This window comes from Hylobates moloch, unplaced genomic scaffold (genome assembly GCF_009828535.3).
Source record: "Hylobates moloch isolate HMO894 unplaced genomic scaffold, HMol_V3 SCAFFOLD_6, whole genome shotgun sequence".
Lineage (NCBI taxonomy): Eukaryota > Metazoa > Chordata > Mammalia > Primates > Hylobatidae > Hylobates > Hylobates moloch.
The window spans coordinates 81,900,371-81,925,173 of record NW_026652281.1 but is presented as its reverse complement, the minus strand read 5'-3'; the positions used below and the strand labels follow the sequence as shown (position 1 = coordinate 81,925,173).

At 48.9% G+C, this 24,803-nt stretch overlaps 2 protein-coding genes across 3 annotated transcripts; one reads left to right on the top strand and one right to left on the bottom strand.

Moving 5' to 3' along the window:
• The first annotated feature begins 1,387 nt into the window (after positions 1-1,387).
• PYCARD (PYD and CARD domain containing) lies at positions 1,388-2,722 on the top strand. The gene is made up of 3 exons (XM_032157231.2): positions 1,388-1,807; positions 2,008-2,064; positions 2,366-2,722. Exons 1-3 carry the CDS (start codon positions 1,534-1,536, stop codon positions 2,620-2,622), a joined length of 588 nt encoding a protein of 195 aa, XP_032013122.1. The 5' UTR covers positions 1,388-1,533; the 3' UTR covers positions 2,623-2,722.
• A 10,240-nt stretch (positions 2,723-12,962) lies between these two features.
• FUS (FUS RNA binding protein) lies at positions 12,963-24,803 on the bottom strand. 2 transcript variants are annotated; one of them, XM_032157229.2, is made up of 15 exons: positions 24,658-24,803; positions 22,432-22,456; positions 22,193-22,341; positions 20,882-21,026; positions 20,500-20,675; positions 19,724-19,982; positions 18,063-18,097; positions 16,533-16,565; positions 15,334-15,437; positions 14,767-14,896; positions 14,420-14,521; positions 14,163-14,286; positions 13,722-13,822; positions 13,454-13,601; positions 12,963-13,170 (listed from the first exon to the last, which is right to left on the bottom strand). In XM_032157229.2, exons 1-15 carry the CDS (start codon positions 24,668-24,670, stop codon positions 13,131-13,133), a joined length of 1,584 nt encoding a protein of 527 aa, XP_032013120.1. In that variant the 5' UTR covers positions 24,671-24,803; the 3' UTR covers positions 12,963-13,130. The 2 variants fall into 2 exon arrangements, with proteins under 2 accessions (XP_032013120.1, XP_032013121.1); XM_032157230.2 differs by having other exon boundaries at positions 20,882-21,023.

The following is a 24,803-nucleotide window of genomic DNA, read 5'->3' as shown; positions in this document are numbered from 1 at the left end:
GAAGAGCTTGTGTATAAGGCATAGCTTGCAGTTACTGGTATCCTCCCTTTAGCCACAAGGTCCATTCAATGGTTATTCATTCTGGAACCACTCATTGAGCACCTACTATTTGTCAAGCCCAGTTTTGGATGCTGAGGAGATAACGATGATCTGGACAGGCATGATTTACAGACTGGCAGGGAGAAGTGGTTTTAAACAAGTGCACAGGATTCGTTACGCTTGCCATGAGAGCTACAGATATGTAGCACAAGTTATGAACTAGCCTGGGAAAAGCTCTAAGCCTGGTCTCCCAGAGGAAGTGACATTTAACTTGAGGCCTAAAGTTTCCCAGGCAAAGAGGGAAGAGATTTCAAGGCTGAGGGAACAGCATGTGCAAAGGCTTGGAGAGGTAAAAGGAAGCTGGCACACTTGAGAAACTGAGAGACCAGCGTGGCTACAGCTCAGAGATGGAGGGAAACCAGGGCGTGGCATAAGACAACGCCAGGAAGGTCCACAGAGGTCCGACCAGCAGACCTCCCCAGCCATGTTAGGAACAAATTGAGGGCGGAATACGGTGCCTGGTGCCCATAATCTCAGCATTTTGGGAGGTGAAGCAGGAGGATTGCTTGAGCCCAGGAGTTCAAAGCTGCAGGGAGCGATGGTCACGCCACTGCATTCCAGCCTGGGCAACACAGTGAGACCCTGTCTCTAAAAGAAAAAAAAAAAAAGGAAGAATTTTAGGCACAGCACAGGTTCCAATGCTATCCCAAGCCCCTGGGCCCAGAGTGGCTGGCTCTCTACCCAGGACGCTCCCTCCAGTTGAGAATGTTCTCAACCAATAGCTCTTGTCATCACTTCCCAAGAAATTCGGCTCTTGGGATCAAATTCTGGCTCCCCTAGGAAGCATCTGGCAAGGTTTCGGGAGCCATCGGGTTGGCCATGTTATGCTGGAATATTTATAAGCACCTGAGGGTTATCCCCATGTCGTAGAAAATGAAACTGAAGCTCAGAGAGATTTGCACTCTCTGCCCTTTTTTACAACTCATTATGTGGAATTGAGGGAGCTTCACGCTTCTAGCTGGCATGATTCCAAGATTCTACGACATGTGGGAGAGGATCCTAAGGTTCGGGGAACCACGGAGGTTTCGGGGTTCTAGAAATCCAAGATTCTAAACCTAGGTGCTCCAATAAACCCAGTGAGAGCCAGCCCAGGTTTCCAGTCTGTACCCGCTGGTGCAAGCCCAGAGACAAGCAGGCGCCACCCATGAGCCCCTCTGCGGGCCCCCTCCTGGGTCCCACCTCGCAGGCCAGCTGGAGGGCGCGATCCTGGCGTCCCCCGACCGCCTGCGGCCCCAATCCACAGGCCTGGGTGGGAGGGGACCAAGGGTGTAGTCAGGAAGCGCCTTTTGCTGGAGGGCAAGGGACCGGGGCGGAGAGTCGGGAGACCAGAGTGGGAGGAAGGCGGGGAGTCCAGGTTCCGCCCCGGAGCCGACTTCCTCCTGGTCGTCGGCTGCAGCGGGGTAAGCGGCGGCAGCGGCCGGGGATCCCGGAGCCATGGGGCGCGCGCGCGACGCCATCCTGGATGCGCTGGAGAACCTGACCGCCGAGGAACTCAAGAAGTTCAAGCTGAAGCTGCTGTCGGTGCCGCTGCGCGAGGGCTACGGGCGCATCCCGCGGGGCGCTCTGCTGTCCATGGACGCCTTGGACCTCACCGACAAGCTGGTCAGCTTCTACCTGGAGGCCTACGGCGCCGAGCTCACCGCTAACGTGCTGCGCGACATGGGCCTGCAGGAGACGGCCGGGCAGCTGCAGGCGGCCACGCACCAGGGTGAGCCGCCCCCGTTCCCCTCCACCCAGTCCTTCCCCTCCACCCACACCAGCGCTTACCCCTCGGGCTCTTCCGCTTTCTGTTCCTCCTACCCCTAAACAAAGCTGCTCTACCGGAAAGGAGGCTCCCCGCGCTTGGCCTCCCGACCAAGGGGACCACGGCGGGAAGGGAAGGGGATCACTTGGCCCATATCCTTCCAGGCTCTGGAGCCGCGCCAGCTGGGATCCAGGCCCCTCTTCAGTCGGCAGCCAAGCCAGGTGAGGCCTCCACACCCAGCCCGGCCCCACCGCACTCCTGCACAGCCTGCATCTGTGCTCCCGCAACCAGGGCAGGGCAGGGCAGACACGGCTTGGCAACCCTGCGCGCCCCACCCACCAACCCACACCCTGCGGGGGACCGGAGACAATATTACCCTCATCCCACTGCATGTGGGGTCCTGGTGGGCTGCCCCCTGGAGCCCTGTCCCTAGGCTTGCAGAGGAATTCCTGAAGAACTCAAGTTCAGCAGGGACAGGCCCCACACCCTGGCTGCTGGCTCATGTTCTCCTCCCACCCCCAGACCTGCACTTTATAGACCAGCACCGGGCTGCGCTTATCGCGAGGGTCACAAACGTTGAGTGCCTGCTGGATGCCCTGTATGGGAAGGTCCTGATGGAAGAGCAGTACCAGGCAGTGCGGGCCGAGCCCACCAACCCAAGCAAGATGCGGAAGCTCTTCAGCTTCACACCAGCCTGGAACTGGACCTGCAAGGACTTGCTCCTCCAGGCCCTAAGGGAGTCCCAGTCCTACCTGGTGGAGGACCTGGAGCAGAGCTGAGGCTCCTTCCCAGCAACACTCCAGTCAGCCCCTGGCAATCCCACCAAACTCATCCTGAATCGGATGTTTTTATACACAATATATGAAAAGCCAGCTTGAACTTGTGTGTTTTCCTGCTTCTAGCCTGCTGGGATGTGCAGAGCTCAGCTATGCTTCAGAGGCCGCCCAGCCTCCAGCTCCATGTCCCTAGGGCCTCTGGCACCCCAAATGCTTCCTGCGTCCTTCCTGGTATCGCCATGGAATATCCCTCCTCATTCACCAGGTGGTGCTCCTCCAGTGCTCCCTAAAGGGTCTAACCTTGCCATTGTAGATAACAGCCTGTGGCCCAGGTCCGAAGGTTAAAAGAGGCATGTACCAAAGGGCGCAAACTGTGGTGGGCAGCTCTGTCTGAGGCATTTAGAAACACACTAGTCTTCATAGCTCCCCTACCTTCCACATTTCCCACTGGAGGAAAATGCAAAATTAGAGAAATTTGCAGGGGGAGACACATTAGAGCATTATCTAAACATAGGACAGAAGAGCACAAGTCACCAAATTGCTCGAGGGCTCCTTCTGGCCCTGGCTCTAACAGGCTTAAAGTCTCCCTCTGCCCCACCCCATCCCGTGGGGGAAAGGGTCATAGGTTGCACTTTGCTCAAAAATGCCAACCACCACAGCAAATTTTCAGGAAATGAGTTGTGGTAGCTGTGTCTTTTCTTGATGCAATTTTTTTGGAGGGTTATTACTTATTCATTCATTTGAAAGGAACATTTAAAACTTTTTTTCGAGATGGAATCTCGCTGTGTCACCCGGACTGGAGTGCAGTGGCGTGACCTCAGCTCACTGCAACCTCCACCTCCCAGGTTCAAGCTATTCTTGTGCCTCAGCCTCCCGAATAGCTGGGATTACAGGCCCCCGCCACCACACCTGGCTAGTTTTTGTGTTTTTAGTTAGAGACAAGGTTTCACCATGTCAGCCAGGCTGGTCTGGAACTTCTGACCTCAAGTGGTCCACCCGCCTCCGCCTCCCAAAGTGCTGGGGTGCTGGAATTACAGGCGTGAGCCAATGCGCCCGGCCACTTTTTTTTTTTTTTTTTTTTTTGAGACGGAGGCTCACTCTGTCACCCAGGCTGGAGTGCTCACCGCAACCTTTGCCTCCCAGGTTCAAGCGATTCTTGTACCTCAGCCAGTCAAGTAAGGTGCTTGCCACCCCACCCGGTTAATTTTCGCATTTTTAGTAGAAATGGGATTTTGCCACGTTGCCCAGGCTGGTCTCAAACGCCTGACCTAAAGTGATCCATCCACCTCAGCCGCCCAAAGTGCTGGGATTACAGGTGTGAGCCACCACGCCCGCCTTCTTGATGCAATTTTTGCCTACAAAGGGAAATACGAGTATCTCTCTCCAGGAAACTTGAGGTATTTCCAGAGGCTGTTTGGGAAAGCAGGAATCTAGGGCTACTTCCTGAGTACACTTTACAAGCAATCCTTTCTGGCCTTGAAGAGGGAGGATTTGCAAAGCAATGGGCAGATACCAAGGAGGCCCTGGATCCTATCCTTAGGAATCACCAAACAACCACTTTCCAACCTCACTGCTTATGTAATTAGGCTTATCTCTAATTACATCTTATCTGCAACACATCTCCCACCTTGTCCTCCCTGCCTCTAGCTCCAAGAGCCTGAGAAATCCAAACTGATCATGGGAACAGACTCTCACTTTTTTTTGAGACGGGATCTCATCTGTTGCTCTGGCTGGAGTGCAGTGGTGTGATCATGGTTCACTGCAGCCTCAAACCCCTGGGCTCAAGCAATCCTCCAGCCTCAGCCTCCTGAATAGCTGGGACTACAGGTGCATACCACCATGCCCAGCTGACTGTCATTTTTAACAGGACACCTAAACTCTCCTCCTAACCTGGCACTTAACCCCATGCAACCTCTCCTCTCCTCTCCTCACATACCCACGATCCCACCAGTATCTGCTCATACTCGGTGCCCTTGCACATGCTGACCCCTTTATCTCTGGACACCTTGACATCTTCTACCTGCCCCAGACTGCCCATACACATGCATTCCTCTGGCTTTCAGAGGCTCTTCCCAGTGTCTCTGTGGCAATGCAAACCATGTGCTGGTCTACCTTCACAGAAGACTCCACCATTCCCCTGCTTAAATGGACGCTTAAATGGAGACATCTTTTCAACCTCTGTACAAGTGCCTTGCATATAGAAAGTAATCAATATATGGCAGTTACTGTGTATCTCTAGTATCTAACAGGATTTTTTTAAACTTCACAGGAACCTAATCATTCTCCTGACATGGGGCCATAGGTAACACATCCTTGCATGACAGACATCCTTAGAGTCGCTACGAAAACCAGTGCAGGCCTGAGGGAAGGAAGTGGTTCCAAGAAAGTTTCCCTAAGATAAAACGTTTCTTGGGGCTTCCTTTTTCCTTTGGGCTGCGGGAGAAAGAGTCCTACCAGAAGTCTCCTCAGATTTTAGGCATAGCATAGTGGTTAAGGACAGAAGTTCTATAGCTAAAGAATAGAGGTTCAAGTCCCTGCCCCACCTCTCACTAGCTGTGTCAGCATCCCCTCTAAAGTGGGAGTGACAGGAATCAGCTCATCCCCTAACAGCAACTGGCTCATGGCAAGTACACCTCAGAGTTAGCAATCACCTCCACTAGGACAATTCTGCTCCTAGCCCCTCAATGGCTTAGAACTGTATCTGGACACCTGTGCTATCCCAAGAACAATCTAGAGTGCCCCTCTGGCAGCACCCCCAGACTTGTTCTGTCGCTCCCAGTCCTAGTAGTGGCTCCATGGATGTGGAAAGCCCAGCCCCAGTCCAGATGGCCCCAGACAACTCCAGCATCTTGGGACACATCCCAGATAAGCTGAACGGCAGCCACTGCAAGCGGCAACATTCCTGCCAAGCCCCAGAACTAGATTTCAGAGACATTCAACAAAGTGAAGGAACAACTCAAAACCACCTTCCCCTAACACCTGAAGGGCTCTCCCATGCTTCTCTGAGGCCCTGCAGGAACCAAATCCCATCCCTGTGCTGAGGACTCCCTCTATGATGGTCCAGATCTCCCCACACCAGCAAAAATCCCACAGAGAGGACAGCAACCTCTTTTTTGCTCAAACCTCCCATTTAAGCTTCACAAGACTTAAAAAAAAAAAAAAAACAGAACAGAAGCCAGTGTTGGCTGGGCCTCTGCTAATTACAAAAACCCACACGCAGTGCCCTGTCTTCCTTTTCCTTAGCTCCTAGCCAGCAGTTTATATAGAAATATCCTAGCACTTAGGGACGCTGAGCAGAGAGGATTGCTTGAGCTCAAGAGTTTAAGACCAGCCTGAACAACACAGTGAGACTCCATCTCCACAAAACAATTTTTAAAATTAGCTGGACGTGGTGGTTCATGCCTGTAGTCCGAGCCACCGTGGCTGAGGTGGGAGAATTACTTGAGCCCAGGAGTTGGAGGTTGCAGTGAGCTATGATCATGCTACTGCACTCCAGCTTGGGCCACAGTGCAAGACCCTGTCTCAAAAAAATAAAGCAGCGGGGTGGGGGAGGGAGAAAGATGAAAGTTTTATACAAAGTTCCCCTTCAGAAATAATTTGACTCTGCCAAACTCTAGAACATTACTCTAAAAGAAGCATTGAACCAACGGCATCATTATCACCAGAAAGCCTGTCAGAAATGCTTTCGTTGCGGGGAGGGCAGGCGGACAGTCTTGTTCTGTTTCCCAGGCCTGCGGGCTGGATTGCAGTGGTGGGAACACAGCTCACTGCAGCCTCAACCTCTCTGGCTGGGACCACAGGTACATGCCACCACGCTCATTTTTTTTTGTTTTTTTTTTTTTTTTGAGATGGTTTCTCATTCTGTCGCCCAGGCTTGAGTGCAGTGGCATGATCTCGGCTCACTGCAACCTCCACCTCCCAGGTTCAAGCAATTCTCCTGCCTCAGCCTCCCAAGTAGCTGGGATTACAGGTGCATGCCACCACACCTGCCTAAATTTTGTACTTTTAGTAGAGGTGGGGTTTCACCATGTTGGCCAAGCTGCCCACCTTGGCCTCCCAAAGTGCTGGGATTACAGGTGTGAGCCACCGCGCCCAGTTTTTTAAAATTTTGGTAGAGACAAAATGTTGCCGTTACCCAGGCTAGTCTCAACCCCTGGGCTCAAGTGATCCTCCCACCTCGGCCTCCCAAAGTGCTGGGATTACAGGAATGAGCCACCGCACCTGGCCTGAAGTGCACATCTTGGGCCCCACCTGGACCTACTGAGCTAGAATCCATATGTTGACAAATTATAAAGTTCAATTTATAAATTAAGCACAGGAGATTATTATACTGTACTGAAACTGTATAAGGTGAAACCATAGGTAAGAGAAGATTCCTGTGTGTATATTTTTTTGTTAATCTATGTGTGTGTGTGTATATATATATATATTATCCCCCCCAAGTTATAGAGAATGTGGTTCTAGCCATCTCACACTGACAGGTTTGTGCACCCCTGCCCACAAGAGTAGGGATTTGCCTTGTTTCCTCCTCAAGGGCACAATAAACAGGATGGGTCAACTTTCCCTCAACTCTGGAAAATCAAAACCAAAAAACAAGCACAACAAGCCTAGGTCTCCTTTTATTTACTTATTTTTTTGAGAGTCGCCCAGGTCAGGGGGCAATGGCACGATCTTGGCTCACTGCAACCTCCACCTCCCGGTTTCAAGCAATTCTCCTGCGTCTGCCTCTCGAGTAGCTGGGATTACAGGTGCCTGCCACCAGGCCTGGCTAATTTTTTTGTATTTTTAGTAGAGACAGGGTTCACTATGTTGGCCAGGCTGGTCTCAAACTCCTGACCTCGTGATCTGCCTACTTCAGCCTCCCAAAGTGCTGGGATTACAGGCACGAGCCATCACACCCGGCTGCCAGGTCCCCATTCTTAAGAACACTGCACTCAATAGTGACAAAGAATCTGTGTGATTGTGCAACACCGCCACCCCTCGGCATGATGAGCACAGGCAGGATGTCACCTGGGAAACTCAGTTCCTGCCCACTTCATCTGGCCCTCGACTGCCCTTGCTTGGACCCTGCTCGCTGAAACGCTTTGTCGTTGGCTCCCGGGTCCAACACCAGCACTCTCACAGGGACAGCACATCCACTATCTTCAACCCAACCACCCAAGCTTTCCTCTGTCTCTTGCCCCTACACGGGTGGCCCTCAATTGTTTTCCAGTTAAGAGTCTCTACTGCCCCAGTATTTAGGGCTAAAGCCACAATCCAAGGAGCTGACAGCATTAACCACCAACAGAAAGCAGTATTTCTTCCAGCTCCAAACTCCTGCTCATAAACTACATTCTTTCTCCAAGTCTGTTCCTGCCTCAAAGATACTGGGAATTTTAGACTCAATGGTCTCCAAAAGCTCTTAGAATACCTTGAGATTGAGGATCTAATACTTCTTGTGTTTTTTGAGACAGAGTCTCACTCCGTTGCCCAGGCTGGAGTGCAGTGGCACAATCTCGGCTCACTGCAACCTCTGCCTCCTGGGTTCAAGCGATTCTCCTGCCTCAAACTCCCGAGCAGCTGGGACTGCAGGCACCTGCCACCACGCCCTGCTAATTTTTGTATTTTTAGTAGAGTCGGAGTTTCACCATGTTAGCCAGGCTGGTCTCAAACTCCTGGCCTCAGGTGAGGATCCAATATTTCTACAGCAAAAAGTCCTGGTCAGATGTGCTAGCACAACCCACTTGACAATACTTTCTCAGCTTGCATATGCCAGCGCCACTGAAGATTATATTTGCATAAGGTGAACACAACTGTAGAAATATTCTTCTAAGTCAAATTATTTCAAAATAGCCAGGTGCAGTAGCACACCTATTCATTCAGGAGTAGCACTCCCAGTCATTCAGGAGCCTGAGGTGGAAGGATCGCTGGGGCCCACTGAGACCAGCCAGGCCAAAAGTGAGACCCCATGTCTTTAAAATTTCAAAACAAAGTTAAAGATGAAAAAGAGGGTTTGTCAGAACTGAGGATCCAAAAGTAAAAATGGAGTCTGAGACTACTGGGGAGGAATGACTGCAGATAGGACCCCACATTCCATACTAAGTTTAGCCTCTCTTGCAGGCTAGAATAGGAAGTGAGACCTGGTTACAGACTCCATGGTGGATGGTTAAAAAGGGTAAGAAATGTCACCTCACACCTGTTAGAATGGCTGTATCAAAAAGATGAAAGATAACCAGCAAAGATGTGGAGGAAGGGAACCCCTGTACACTGCTGGCAGAAATGTGGACTAATACAAACGTTATGGAAAATAGCAGGAAGCCTCCTTAAATAGCTAATAGAGGTACCCTATGACCTAGCAATACCACTTCTGGGTGTACATTGAAGGGAACTGAAATCTAAAAAAGCTGGGCACGGTGGCTCACACCTGTAATCCCAACACTTTGGAAGGTGGAGGCAGGCGGATCACCTGAGGTCAGGAGTTTGAGACCAGCCTGGCCAACATGGAGAAACCCATCTCTACTAAAAATACAAGAGTTAGCTGGGCATGGTGGTGCACACCTGTAATCCCAGCCACTTGGGAAGCTGAGGCAGGAGAATTGCTTGAACCTGGAAGGCAGAGGTTGCAGTGAGCCAAGATCCTACCACTGCACTCCAGCCTGGGTGGCAGAGCAAGACTCTGTCTCCAAAAAAAAAAAATCTGTACGTCAGAGTGTCTGCACTCCCATCCAATGCGGCGTTATTCACGCTAGCCAAGATATGCAAGCAACCCAAGTGCCCAATTAACGGATGGATTCTTAAATGTGATATGTAGACACAACAGAATGCTATTCAGCTTTTTAAAAGGAAACTGTTATTTGTAACAACATGGATGAATCAATGAATCTAGAAGACATTATGCTAAATTAAATAAGCCACAAAAAGACTGCATGAACTCATACATGGAACCTAGAAAGTCAAACTCGGAAATTGAAAGTAGAATAGGGGTTACCAGAGGCTTGGAGGTATGGGTAAGCAGTTCAGATGCAAGAAATGAGTTCCGGTAAGCCACTGCACAACATGGTGACTATAATTCATAAAAATGCGAGACACAGTGACATGCATCCATAGTCCCAGCTGAGAGGCTGAGGGCAAGAAGATCACTTAAGCCCAGGAGTTCAAGTCCAGCCTGAGCAACACAGGGAGACCCGTCTCAACCCATTTATGCTTAGTGCTCCACTACAGGTGTGACCCACCACGCTCGGCCAGAATACACTATTCTTACTGAATGATTGAAGTCTGTCTTCAATCATTTTGTTTTTATTTTTGGTCTGATTATTCACAAAAAATTTGCAACCTCCAGCATAAAAGGGCTGAAATAACATAAATTTCAAAATTTGCTAAGAGCAGCTTTATATGTTCTCATTCATGCTAATGATATGAAGTGACAGATATATTAATTAGCCTGATTTGATTCCACAATGTGTACATGTACAGAAATAGGACATTGTACCCTATAAATACACACAAGTCAATTAAAAATAAAATTTTCTCCGGGCACGGTGGCTCATGCCTGTAATCCCAGCACTTTGGGAGGCCAAGGCAGGTGGATCACGAGGTCAGGAGATCCAGACCACGGTGAAACCCCGTCTCCAAAAATATAAAAAATTAGCTGGGCGCGGTGGCAGGCGCCTATAGTCCCATCCCAGCTACTCCCGAGGCTGAGGCAGGAGAATGGCGTGAACCCGGGAGGCGGAGCTTGCAGTGAGCCGAAATCGCGCAACTGCAGCGCCACTGCACTCCAGCCTGGGCGACAGAGCGAGACTCTGTCTCAAAAATAAATAAATAAATAAATAATACATAAATAAAACGAAATTTTCATAGCCAAACGCAGTATCTCACACCTGTAATCCCAGCACTCTGGGAGGCCAAAGTGGGAGAATCACTTGAGCCCAGAGCAATTTTGAGACCAGCCTGAGCAACATGGCAAGACCCCATCTCCACAGAAAATACAAAAAAAAAATTAGCCAGTCATGGTGGCAGGTGCCTGTAGTCCCGTCCCAGCTACTCCAGAGCCTGAGGTGGGCGGATCGCTTGCGGGTGGGAGGCAGAGGTTGCAGTGGTCAAGATCACACCACTGCAATCCAGCCTAGGTGACAAGAGTGAGACCTTGTCTCAAAAAAAAAAAAAAATTCTTTAAAAAGGATGAGACTGGAAGTAGGAAGACATGCCTAAAGGTACATCAGTGAGTCAAGTCTCACGCGCTGGCTGGACCCTAGACCTTAACTCCTGGTCAATCTACCCACCACTGACATAACTGCAGCCCTACATCCAAGTACTGAAACCCAGAAGGCCCGGCACGAGATGGGTAAAAAAGCTGAAAGGGCTAACTAAAGGCTACATCAAGGAAGGGACAGACCTACAGCACAGCTCTCCCCACCCTCCTCACTTCCTAGTTAGCCTGTCCCAATTCCAACTCACAAAAATGGGACACCTAACGCTTCAAGACAGATTTCAATCACTCAGTAAGAACAGAGTATTCTGGCCAAGCGCAGTGGGTCACACCTGTAATCCCAGCACTTTGGGAGGCTAAGGCAGGCAGGTCGCTTGAGCCCAGTTCAAGACCAGCCTAGGCAACCCGGTGAAACCCTGTCTCTTAAAAAATAATAAAAAAATTACCCAGGTGTGGTAGCAAGGAGGCACCTGTAGTCCCAGCTACTTGGGAGGCTGAGGTGGGAGGTTGGCTTGAGACACACCAATGTTCTCTCTGCTGCTAGGTGTCTCTATCCACTCTCCTGGGAAATCCCCCAAACTGGACCTACCCACTAAACAGTCACCTGGGACCCTATTTCCTTTTAAGGCCAAGGCCAATCACATAAGCCATTTGAAGGACACAGGAACTTGACACTAATGGTCCCAGTAATCAGATCTTACAAGGAGCTTCAACCTCCTCCACTCCTAGCAGGAGGGCATCAGGGTACCACAACCAAAGCAAGATTAGAATCCTGCTAGGCAAAGCACCAACAGTGAACTACTCAGAAATACCGTATCGGGCCACTTCAACTAAACATTTAACAAAGAAACCAGCAGCAGCACAGACAGGGAGAGAACCGCCACATCCTCTACATGTGCTAATTCAAAGCAATGCCTGGGAAGGCCCACTTGACGATCCTGTTTTTAATATGCCAGGCCACTCTCTTGCCTACTGTTGCTTAGAGAGCACTCCAATGCTGGCAGGGAAGGTAAACCTGCTATTCCTTTTAAAAGTTACGGTTCCTTGGGAGGCCGAGGTGTGCGCATCACCTGAGGTCGGGGGTTCAAGACCAGCCTGACCAACATGGAGAAACCCCGTCTCTACTAAAAATACAAATAAATTGGCTGGGCATGGTGGCGCATGCCTGTAATCCCAGCTATCACTTGAACCCAGGAGGCGGCGGTTGCGGTAAGCCGAAAACGCGCCATTGCACTCCAGCCTGGGCAACAAGAGCGAAACTCCATCTCAAAAAACAAAGTCATAGTTTCTGTGCCTCAAATCACCCAAGATTCAAGCATGCAGCAACTCTTAGGTAGAGAACATACTTGTGGAACACGAAAATTTGAGAGGATGGCCAGGTGCAGCGGCTCATGCCTGTAATTCCAGCACTTTCGGAGGCCAAGGCGGGTGGATCACCTGAGATCAGGAGTTAGAGACCAGCGTGGCCAACCCGGTGAAACCACACACCTCTACTAAAAATGCAAAAATTAGGTGGGCATGGTGGCCTGCGCCATAAAACGGAAATGGAGTCAAGAAATCTTGAGTAGGACTCACTTCCGGCTTTCCCATTTTCTGATTCTGAGAGCCATATTAACTCATGTACTTCCTTCTCAGCCGTCAACTGCCTGGTCTCCCAGGGTTGAGGATTAGATCCTGACTCCACTCCACAAACTCTGCAGCACTCGGTCACTCTCCTTCCTGTGTAAGACCCAGAGTGGCTAAGCTCTCTCCACCATGGTCAGATCTGAATACTGCCCCATTTAAATGTAGTTTGTTTGAGCCTCACCATTAAAAGGGCCAAAATATCCAAGAGTTCTTAAAAAGGGATAAACTGCTGCAAATAAACTAAGACCAGTATGCAAATAAATGTGATAAAGGAAAAATTCCCTATAGCTGGGCAAATTTAGGTCAACACTCATGACATCCCATGTTCTTCATTTCTCTTTTATACATCCAACTTTGCCCATGACAGAAAAGTTTAATCTCTGCTCTCAAGGGTATCATTTGGCCTTCTCCCCTGGAACACTGTATTCCAGTTCCTGCTGGGCAGGGTAATCTGAACAGGAAAACTCCCCACCTTCCTGATGGGGACATCCATCTTCCAGGAAAGTGAAGAGGGCGAAGAGGAACAAAATTTAACTAAAATGGTCATTTTTAATGGGAACCAGAGATATAGTTACAATTACATAGTCCGACACAAAAAAAACCCTTGGGTGATCAGGAATTGGAAGGTTACAAAATAATGAGGGTAACACTGGGTACAGGACAAAAAGCTGTTCCAGAACCTGGGGAACCAGGCTAATTAATACGGCCTCTCCCTGCGATCCTGTCTGTGCTCACCCCTGCAAAAAGAAAAAAAAATTAAGTATCCATTATATTTGAGTTACTAGCCTCTCCAAGCCTAGATATCCTATCTGCCCCTCCTACCTAACCCAGGGAGTACCTTACCTGAAGTGGGTCTACAGATTCACTCCCCCTGAGTTAATTTTCCTTCCCTTTCCACTACTGGTTACCTCAGGTCTTTCCATCTAGCCCTCAAAATGAAACCACTTTCTCAACAAAACCCTGTTATCCTATGGCCTCTGTTCAACTGCTCTACTTTTTTATTCTGATTTAAAGTCTTACCTGGAATCCATCTTGCCAGGGCCAAAGCCACCTCTATCCCCACCACCCCGGCCCCCTCGGAAGCCTCCACGGTCCCCGCCACGGCCCCGGTAGCCGCCTCGATCATAGCCTCCTCTGCCACCACGACGATCATCCCCGTAGTTACCCCCTAGGACAAAAGAAACAAGATCTATCATATTCCCATTCCCCTATCTTCCCCAAGCCTCCCCACTAAAAAATTAAGGATTCTTTGGTCCCAGCTCCCTAGCACCAGGTCTGCCTTTCTTACCCATGTGAGAGCCACCTGGTCCCCCTCCTGGGCCATCTGGTTTAGGGGCCTTACACTGGTTGCATTCATTCCTCCAAGAGAAGTTCATATTCTCACAGGTGCTAAGGAGAAGGAAGACAATTAGTCTGGAGTGATGGGGAATAGGCAAGACCTAGAACTAGGAAGAAACTACTATGACTTCAGAGATACAGTGAGGAAACTGAGGCTTCAGAAAGACAAAATGGCTTGCTTCTCAGAGTCAGGAACAAAAATCATTATTACTGAACCCAATCCATTACCCTTCCCATTACATCAACCTTACCTAGGTACGCTTTTGACTAAATCTGACCCCAACACTGTGACCTTGACATTTACTTCTTTGGAAAACACGCACATACCTCATTACCAAAATATCAAAGAGCACGCATGTAAGAAAACTCAGAAAAAAATTGTTTCACTCACGGATTAGGACACTTCCAGTCACCAGCTCGCTGCTGTCCTCCACCGCCACCACCTCCACTGGGAAATCCTCCCCGGCCACCGCCACCACTGCCACCACCTCCATAGCCTCCACGGCCCATGGGTCCTAATGCAGACAGAACAAGTATGGGTCTGCTCCCCCTTCAAGTTTGGTAAACCTAACCCATTCCATGCAAACTTTTACCATCTTCTGCACTCTCCCTATCACCCCTCTGCACCACCAGCAGGTAGCTCCTCACCTCCTCGCCCTCGGCCTCCACGACCATTGCCACCACCCCGATTAAAGTCAGCCCGGCGAGTAGCAAATGAGACCTTGATAGGATTTCCGGAGAATTCTTTACCTAGAGAAATAAAAAATTATCAGGAGACTTTAAATGTAAGACACATTAATCCAAAAATACAAGAGAAGTGTGCCTTTCTCAAACGGTTTATAATCTACTGACACATAAGCAAAAATGAGACTACCTGAAACCGCAGCTAAAGTAAGTGTTAGAAGATTCAAAAGAACCCTCAAACTATGGCTTGTTTCCTAAGGCTTGCTGCCTTATATCCCCAGCCCCACCTCTGCCAGCCTTCTCATACATACCATCAAACCAGTCAATAGCCGCTTTAGCGGAAGGTGGGTCATCAAAAGAGACCGTTGCCTCTCCCTTCAGCTTGCCAGTTTCCCTGTCTGTGTACAAATTAATCATGGGCTGTCCCGTTTTCTTGTTTGTCTGACGAAGGCAAAATGAGGTAACATCAATTTTAAAGGCTACAGTACTCCCTTTCCATCTTCTTTCTCTAGAACATGAGGTTTATCATTCCCAAACTTCAGCTCCCCTCTTCCCAGTTACTTCTTCCTACCTCACATGCAAACACCGCCATTAAAGAAAACTGTCTCTCCCTCCAATATTGAAAGATAAAACTAAAAGTTACTATAGAGTTCCAATCTCAGAGTTTGGGGCACTCTTATCAGTTATACTTTTTGTGTTAAGATAGAACTTCTTTTAGAAAACAGTAACTAAGGCTCTTTCCTCAACAAATTATACTGGCAACAACCATTAAGACTTGTTTTTACTGCTGGCAACCATTAAAGACTTGCTTTTACTAATGTGTGAAATCCACAAGCCTGCAACACTGACAGAAAGCACCCACTCCTCTCCCCAAGTACCTTAATAATACCAATCTGCTTGAAGTAATCAGCCACAGACTCAATTGTAACATTCTCACCCAGGCCTTGCACAAAGATGGTGTTGTTGTCTGAATTATCCTGTTCTGCTTGTTGAACAGAGAAAATGCAAATGTGAAAAGGTAAAATAAAAGACATAGGAAAAATACTAAAGCACCTAGTATCCATCAAGCAACTGGTATCATTTGGTTTATGGAAGACAACTGAGAAGAAATCCACATCCCTTGAGTCCCTATATGCCAGCCACGCTGAAAAATTCCGGATTTAGCTTGACAATTATCCTTTGAAACATGTTAACACACAGTATACAGTATGGAAACCAGGGCTCAGGAGTGAAATGCCCAAGACCACACAGAAAAGTCCATCAGTATTTATCAACTTTTGGCCGGGCGCGGTGGCTCACGCCTGTAATCCCAGCACTTTGGAAGGCCGAGGCGGGTGGATCACGAGGTCAGGAGATCGAGACTCATCCTGGCTAACACCGTGAAACCCTGTCTCTACTAAAAAAAATACAAAAAATTAGCTGGGTGCGGTGGCGGGCGCCTGTAGTCCCAGCTACTCGGGAGGCTGAGGCAGGAGAATGGCGTGAACCTGGGAGGCGGAGCTTGCAGTGAGCCGAGATCACGCCACTGCACTCCAGCCTGGGCGACAGAGCAAGACTCCGTCTCAAAAAAAAAAAAAAAAAGAAAAGTCCATCAGTATTTATCAACTTTCAGCTGAAGGTCCCCGAATTAAATAAGAAACCCATTTTACATTCAAATTTAGTACACAAACATCAGTACAATCTAAACAAGAGTTCAATGCTTTACTTCATGTGGTCAGGTCTTTCATTCACTAGTTTTGTTCACCAACTTGGACATGATCCACATTTTGAAAAAACCACTGCTGTAAACAATCTGAGTGTGGTCCAGATGCATCAGCATCACTGGGACTTGTTAGAAAGGTAGATTTTCAGGGTCATCTCAGACCTAAATCACTGGGGGTAGAACCCACAAGCCAGGTATTTCTGAGAAATACTTCATAATGAAATACTTCTCATTGCTAACTAAGGATACACCTAACTCCCTTCCTTCTCTACCCCCATTTTTTTCAGTTTCCTTTTTATAATAGTTTCAAAGAACATCCAGGCAGTCTTGGTACCACTTTAGCCACTCTTTTCATGCCACCACCTGTGAACTCACCAGAGTCATGACGTGATCCTTGGTCCCGAGGGCCTTAAGTGACATGGAAAAAAAGAACAAAAAAAAAAACAAAAACAAGGAAAAGAGGAGCCATTAGTCAACAGGAAAAAACGGACAAGGAAAAAAATTAACACCAAATCCAAACTTGTAAAATATCATGTAAGTGCTCACAGCCTCACTCCAAACCCTTTCCTGGGTCGCCTGCCCAGAGGAGAAAATTCTAGGCAGGCCCCTTAAGATCTGTAACTTGAGTCTCCACAGAGACAACTCCACACTTCAGAAAATGCTGCCTCCCCCAGCTCAGGCTGGGAAACGTCCTCAGCACAGATGGCAGGGGAAACGGAGACCCATTAAAGTGAACAAACCAACTCAGCTTGGCCCGGTTCTCTCACCCGAGAGAAGAGAGATGGGCTCGCCACCAGCCATGCGATGTGCATCCATCCAGTTTCTCCCAACTTTACCACCAGACACTTATCCCTTGTGGAACAATTTTTAATTTCATCTTTAGAAACCATCCTTAAAACCGTGTTATGTTTCCCCGAAACCACATGAAAATAAAAACCATACATAATAGCTATTGTATTTTTTAAGCATGTCCCAGGGAACAGACCAGAAATCTTATTTCCATAATGCAGCCTCTATTTTGTTTTTCCAGAGACCATCTTTGACCAATGTTTATCTGAATTCGCCATATATAAATATTGTACCCACACGCAATGACACCTAAGTCATGAACCCAAGCCTTTGGCTTTAAATGTTGAAACAAATCAAGAAACCTTTTGTTAGTTAACCAAACCAGAAAAGTTCCAGCTTACTGGTAGACTTCTCAAATTTTGTCATTTTTCCATGAATTCAGTTTGTGCTGTTTAAGACCTTCCTGGTCCATGAATTCAGTTTGTGCTGTTTAAGACCTGGTTATTTCCCATGAGCCACACATGCTTCCAATCTTTCTTGAAGTAGTGCACATGTTCCTTCCCAGAGCTAGTTTCTATTTGCCCATCTCAGTTAAGTCCATATACATAGAATTGCATTCATTGACACCATTCCGTACTTTATAAGTGTATACCAACTTCACCATCCTCAGGGTAATGTTACATCCCTCTTCCAGAATTAAAACATTTGGAGGTTGTCTCCCACACACTCACACACACACAAGCCTTGGACACAATGATCAAAAGGATCCTAAAGCCAAGATGGCACCACGTGTTCCAGCACACACACTCCAGTTTCTCATGATGATGGTCACTAAGTGCCACGTGTGGCGAAGCCCTGTCCCAGGCCTACTAGACCCCTCTTATTAACCTGGGGCAAACCCATTTGGTAAAAGACGACTATTGAGTCTTACCCCTGCCTGCTCCAGGTTAGCACACACCAGGCAACAGGTGGCATTCTACCCTACCCCTTTCTGGAGGTGGTTCTGGACACCTCAAAACCTTTGACATTTAAATTAACACGCTAAGACATCTGCAAATGAACAATCAGACAAAGCATTGCTGGGAGTTGGGAATTTTGGAAACTCTGTTCACTTACCACCAAATTTATTGAAGCCACCACGGTCACTTCCGCTGGAGAAGACAAGTTAGAAGAAAGGACATGAAGCTTCCAACGGCTACAAAAGGGTGTTTTTTGATTTTGTTTAACATTCCCCAAACATGGGTAGGTGTTTTTGGAAAAAGATACAAGTGGCTACTAAAATACATCCCTTCCTGACCACCCCTTGTCTGACCTTTGAGCATGTCACACACACGTGTGCAATTTCTCAGACACAGTTTATAAAGATTTTGCTTTAAAAGGTTATGTATCTATTTCCTCTGGAAAAAAAAATGACCCATTTTCCTTGGTCGTTCTTCCGATGGAGCAGATGTTTTTTTTTTCCTCTTGTCGCAAGTGGTTGACAACCAAGTAGTTGGTTTAAAAACCCTACCCCAATTTACCCAGAAGACATTTCAACACCAGGCTGGGGTAGCCTTGAACACATTTTTGTGGTTTTTGCTTTGAAAGCAGCAAGCAGACCCAACCCCATTCCATAAAAAGTCAAAACCAAAGGCAACTTCCCCTTAAAGCAAGACAAACTTAGCTAAGCTCTGTCCTAACTACTGAGCTGTTTTTGATCTCCCCCAACCCCCGGGGTCACCCCTTCTACACTGCGAGAAGAGCGGAGTATTTTGCAATGTCACCTTTCATACCTGTGGCACATAAAATGCAGAGCAAGTTAACAGTCACATAACAGTTGTTTTTCTTTTTAAAGTTTTGCATTAAACACACGCACACATTTCCTCAATTTTGTTTTCCTCATTTTTGTACGTTTTTGAGATTGCCCCCACCCACCTCTGCATACTTACCATATCCAAACTCGGTTTAAAAATCTACTTTTTCCAAAAACAGTAACACTGACATTCCTCCCCTTTTTCAAGGGAGACAGAGTAAGGTCCTTCAAATCTTATTTACCAACAGATTTGACAAGTGTTTTAACATCAAATCTAAGGTTTTACTTCAAATCAACTTCAGCAGGAAGGAAAGAAGGTCCAGTTGGACAAGCTGATGAATTTTAAGTAACCAGGGGAAGGCAGACAGTGGAACAAATAGGTGGGAGACCACTGTCAAGCCTATTTTTGCCCAAAAGGTCTGCACACTTCAGTCAGTTGGCCCCATAAACCAAGTCACACACAAAATCAATGTCGGTCAAATTAGTGCAAATCAAGCTCATGGATTCAAATGACTATAGAAAACGGGAAGAGTAACCAATTCCTGGAAGCTGAAGTCAGGTTAACCATTACCAACTCCCTGGAGGACACATGGGAATACACATATCAAGTTTCCCTACTATTTCCCAGGAATGGGATCATCGGTTTCCCTTGCAGAGAAAGAAGTCTTCACTTCAATGTTTCTTGCCTAGGATATCAATGACTCCAATCCATAGGTATCTATGTATGGTTTCTTTTTTTTTTGGAAACAAGTATCATTACTCAAAATCTCTACTCAGTGGTATGGATGGGAGTTCAGGCTCCCAAGTTCTCACAAAAATAAAATGGGGATCTAAAAAGAAAGTCACTGCCCCCAAATCAAAGCCCTCACAGATCCCTAGACAACAAGAATACTAAACCATGCACTAGGGACTAGCTTCAGGGAGATTCATGCAATCCTCCACACTCCCCACCAAAGATATACTCCCTGGCTCATGAGACACCTACCCCATGCCACCTCTGCCTCCACGGCCACCTCCACGACCTCTGGGTTCATAGCCACCACTGCTGCGGTTGTAACCACCACCACTGCCGCCGCCGCCACCACCACCGCCGCCGCCGCCACCCCTGCCACGGCCTCCACGGTCCTGCTGTCCGTAACCACCGCCGCCGCCGCTGCCACCTCCACTACTCTGGTCTTGACTGCCATAACCACCACCACTGCTGCCACCACCACTCATGGAGGATTGATCTTGGCCATAGTTACCTGTGAGAAAAGAAAGAATGGTTAAAAAAAAAAAAAAAGATTGTAAAGTAGCACAAAAAGGTTTGACAAGTGCCAGGTAATAAAGGACAAAAGAAATTAAAAAGACAGCTAGGAAACAAGACAGGAACCCTCTTTTAGGCTAAAACAGGAGAATACAAATCCTTATAGAAAATGGGCTGCAGACACCGGGCGCGGTGGCTCACGCCTGTAATCCCAGCACTTTGGGAGGCCGAAGCGGGTGGATCACGAGGTCAGGAGATCGACACCACCCTGGCTAACACGGTGAAACCCCGTCTCTACTAAAAATACAAATAATTAGCTGGGCGCCGTGGCAGGCACCTGTAGTCCCAGCTACTCGGGAGGCTGAGGCAGGAGAATGGCGCGAACCCGGGAGGCGGAGCTTGCAGTGAGCCGAGATCCTGCCACTGCACTGCAGCCTGGGTGAGAGACAGAGCGAGACTCCGTCTCAAAAAAAAAAAAAAAAAATGGGCTGCAGACAAAGCTGAGGACATCTCACCTCCACCTCCACTGCTGCTGCTGCTGTTGTACTGGTTCTGCTGTCCATAGCCCTGAGGGGGATTATAGCTTTGCTGCTGTCCATAGCTTGGCTGCTGTCCACCATAGCTAGGCTGCTGGCCGTAGCCCCCACTCTGGGGCTGCCCATAGCTGCTCGTCTGAGAACTGCTACTGTAACTAAGGAAAACAAACAAAAAACACAATCACAATCCCAGCATAGCCCCCAATTTCCTTTCACTTTTAGTGGATTCCATTCTTTGTACCCAACACAGGCTCCCCTACCCCAATTACACCTCTGAACTGCTCCTACTGCTGGTCCCTTTATCATTCCTCATCAATTCACTCCTCTTTTCAAGCCTTCCCCGACATCAACACCACCGTACCTTCCCGAGGTGCTGCTGGGAGGTGGCTGCTGGCCATAGCCAGGGTAGGAGGACTGCTGCCCGTAAGACGATTGGGAGCTCTGGCTACTGCCATAGCTGCCAGTCGAGCCATATCCCTGGGGAGCTGACTGTGTTCCATAGCCTGCTATGAGGATAAGAAAAAGGGAGTCACAAAAGCCACCTTATGTATCATGATTCCATACATTTTCAAACAAAACCATTTTCTCCATTTCAGAATTGGCCTAAAACCGGTTCTTCCTTTAGAAAATATGCTCTCTTTCTTTAAGCTGGGCGCGGTGGCTCAAGCCTGTAATCCCAGCACTTTGGGAGGCTGAGGCGGGTGGATCACGAGGTCAGGAGATCGAGACCATCCTGGCTAACACGGTGAAACCCCGTCTCTACTAAAAACACAAAAAATTAGCCGGGCGTGTTGGCGGGCGCCTGTATTCCCAGCTACTCGGGAGGCTGAGGCAGGAGAATGGCGTGAACCCAGGAGGTGGAGGTTGCGGTGAGCCGAGATCACGCCACTGCACTCCAGCCTGGGGGACAGAGAAAGACTCCGTCTCAAAAAAATAAAAAGAAAATATGCTCTCTTTCATGCTGATGGAAAATAAGAAGAGTCAAAAAAATTAAAAGCCAAAGAAAATAAATGGCAACAGAATCACAAACCAATAAACATTTTTGTTTTTTTTGTTTTGTTTTTGAAATGGGGCTTCAACACACTGCCCAGGTTGGAATGCAGTGGCTGTTCACAGGCACCATCATAGCTCACTGCAGCCCCAAACTCCTGAATTCAAGGGATCCTCCCGCCTCAGCCTCCTCAGTAGCTGGGACTACAGGTGCCACAATGCCCTGTAAAGGACTCACACCCCGAAGAGTTTTAAGAATTATACACTGTTTCAGGGAAAAGAAATATGGAACGGTTTCAACATTTCAGTGCTGCTCAGGTGTAAGAAAAGCAACATTCAGGGCACTGTGGCTCAGGCCTGTAATCCCAGCACTTTGGGAGGCCAAGGCAGACAGGAGGTCAGGAGTTCCAGACCAGCCTGTCCAACACGGTGAAACCCCATCTCTACTAAAAACACAAAAATTAGCTGGCCGTGGCAGCAGGTGCCTGTAATCCCAGCTACTCAGGAGGCTGAGGCAGGAGAATCGTTTGAGCCCGGGAGGCTGATGCTACAGTGAGCTGAGACAGCACCATTGCACTCCAGCCTGGGCAACAGGACCAGACTCCGTCTCCAAAAAAAAAAGAAAAAAAAAGAAAAGCAATATTCATAGAGTAGAAGACGTGACCCGCTGAGAGAGACTCACTGTTCTGGCTCTGGCCATAAGAATAGCTGCTCTGGCCATAGCCTGAAGTGTCCGTGGACTGGCTATAACCGCTGTAACTCTGCTGTCCGTAGGGCTGACTGCTCTGCTGGGAATAGCCCTGCCCGGGCTGGGTGGGGTAGGCCCCATAGCTAGATAAAAGGAAAACCAGCGTGATCAGAAAACATGGCTTGACCACCCTTGCCCTCTACAAACTCTGGAAGCCCAAAAATAGCACTCACCTTTGGGTTGCTTGTTGTGTATAATCTGCAAAAGAAAAATACAATCACATTATCTTCAGCCGCCACTCTGAAAGAGTTGAATTAAAGCTAAATTCCTTAACTCAAGCACTGATGAATAAATAGGACCACGTAGGCCAGGCACAGTGGCTCATGCCTGTAATCCCAGCACTTTGGGAGGCCGAGGTGGGTGGATCACTTGAGGTCAGGAATTCGAGACTGGCCTGACCAACATGGTGAAGCCCCATCTCTAATAAAAATACAAAAAATTAGCCAGGCATAGTGGCGCACGCCTGTAATCCCAGCTACTCGGGAGGCTGAAGCAGGAGAATCGCTTGAACCTGGGAGGCAGAGGTTGCAGTGAACCGAGATCGCGCCATTGCACTCCAGTCTGGCAACAGAGCGAAGACTCCATCTCAAAAAAAATAAATAAAAATAGGACCATTTTGCAACAAAGGGCATAAAATTCCTCCATGAGACACTGGTTGAGAAGAGGAGCAAACTGGCGTTATCAGCCAAGTGTTCTTACAATAAAGAAAAAGTGAAGAAAATGCAAGTTTCTACAGAGTCTCAGAAGCCTTAACCACTGGAAAAACCACGGTCTTGTGGACATCCACAATTTTCTGCAAGCCCAATTCATGTCAGTGATTGCTCTAAAACATCGCGCATTCGTTTCATCCACCTATGAGAAAGCCATTAATGCCAGGAGTCAAAACAGACTAACTCGCCCAACGTCGCAGAGCTACCAAGTGGCACAGGTTTGAATTCGAACAGTGTTCAGATTGTGGCCTCTGCTCTCTCAGCCCAAACCCACAGAATAAGAAAGTCTCAAAAAAGGCCATTCTTCACTCTTTGACCAATCCCGGAGATGAAGTAGGCTTTTCAGTGCAAAGCCAGAGAATCAAGAGCCCTTGGACCCCAAATGACAAGAGATCATCCAACTGCTCGCCTTAGGAAACGAAACTCAACAGGTACTGGAGTCCCCAGCCCTGGGGCTCCAGATGGTTCCGTTTTCTCACCTACCCTGCCTTCCCCCAGCGAACCAAAAGCAACAAAAGCGCTTTTGAAACGCCCCACTTAAAATACACGAACAAGATCAACTCATCCTCCCAGCACAGGAAACGTGGCGCTTGCCCCGCAGGAAAAGGGAAAGGACCAGGAGAGAGTGTGGCCTCGGGCGGCCGTTATTCTCCGTCCCTATCACAGAAGAAAGAAATTTAGACCAGGCGTGGTGGCTCACGCCTGTAATCCCGACACTTTGGGAGGCCGAGGCGGGCGGATCACCTGAGGTCGGCAGTTCGAGACCAGCCTGACCAACATGGTGAAACCCCGCCTCTACTAAAAAACACAAAAATTAGCCGGGCTGTGGTGGCGGGCGCCTGTAATCCCAACTACTCCAGGAGGCTGAGGGAGGAGAATCACTTGAACCCAGGAGGCGGACGTCGCAGTCAGCTGAGATCGCACCACTGCACTCCAGCCTGGGCGACAGAGTAAGACCGTGTGTCAAAAAAAAAAAAAGAAAAGGAAAAGAAAAAGAAAAAGAAATTTAGGCGGGAAAAACTCTCGGGGCCTGTCCCCAAGTCCGTTGGTCGAACCCTGACCGCCGCCGCCAAACCGTTAAGCGGGAGCGCGGCCCCGATCCCGAGCCTCCGCCCCCAGCCGCGTGGCAACCGAGGCGGGAACGGAACGGTCCCGCCCATTCGCGGACCACTGAGGGACAAGGCTCACACCGGACGCGCGCCGCCGAGTCTTCCGCGAAGGGTCTCGCGACAGAAAGCTAAATCAACACGAGACGGGGAAGGGGTACCCGCGCCGCGAAGGGGGAGGGGCCCGCAGAGCGCGTGCGCGCCGTGAATGCCCGGATGCAGCACTGCGACAAAGCGGGCCCGAGCGCGGGGCCGGGAGTTGGGGGAGGCGAGGCCACGGAGAATGGGCGTTTTCCATCCCTCACTTTGACGCTTCAAACCCCTAAGAAGCGTCCCTCCCAACGCCCACCCTCAGCAAACTGACTGCGAAGAGAAGACTTCCCGCCCCACGCGCGAGGGCCAGAGGAGCGAAACAAAATGGCGACACCAGCCTCCTCCAGTTACCCCTCTCCGCGGCTTCCCGCCTCAGGGGCGCCAAAGAATCCCACACGGGATCGCCGCCCCGGTCCCACTGAAAATGAAAAGCCCAGCTGGGAGACCTCGGCCCGGTGCGCCGCTGCCGTCGCCTCGCGCCCTTACCTACCGTTTGAGGCCATGTCCGCGCACGCGCGCACAGGCAAGCAAGCAACGACGTTCCAACACCTTCGAGCGCCGACGCCTGGAGGACTGAGCAGCCCCGCCTCCTGCGTCGAAGCTTAAGTACGCACCTCCGCCTACGCACCGCGCAGG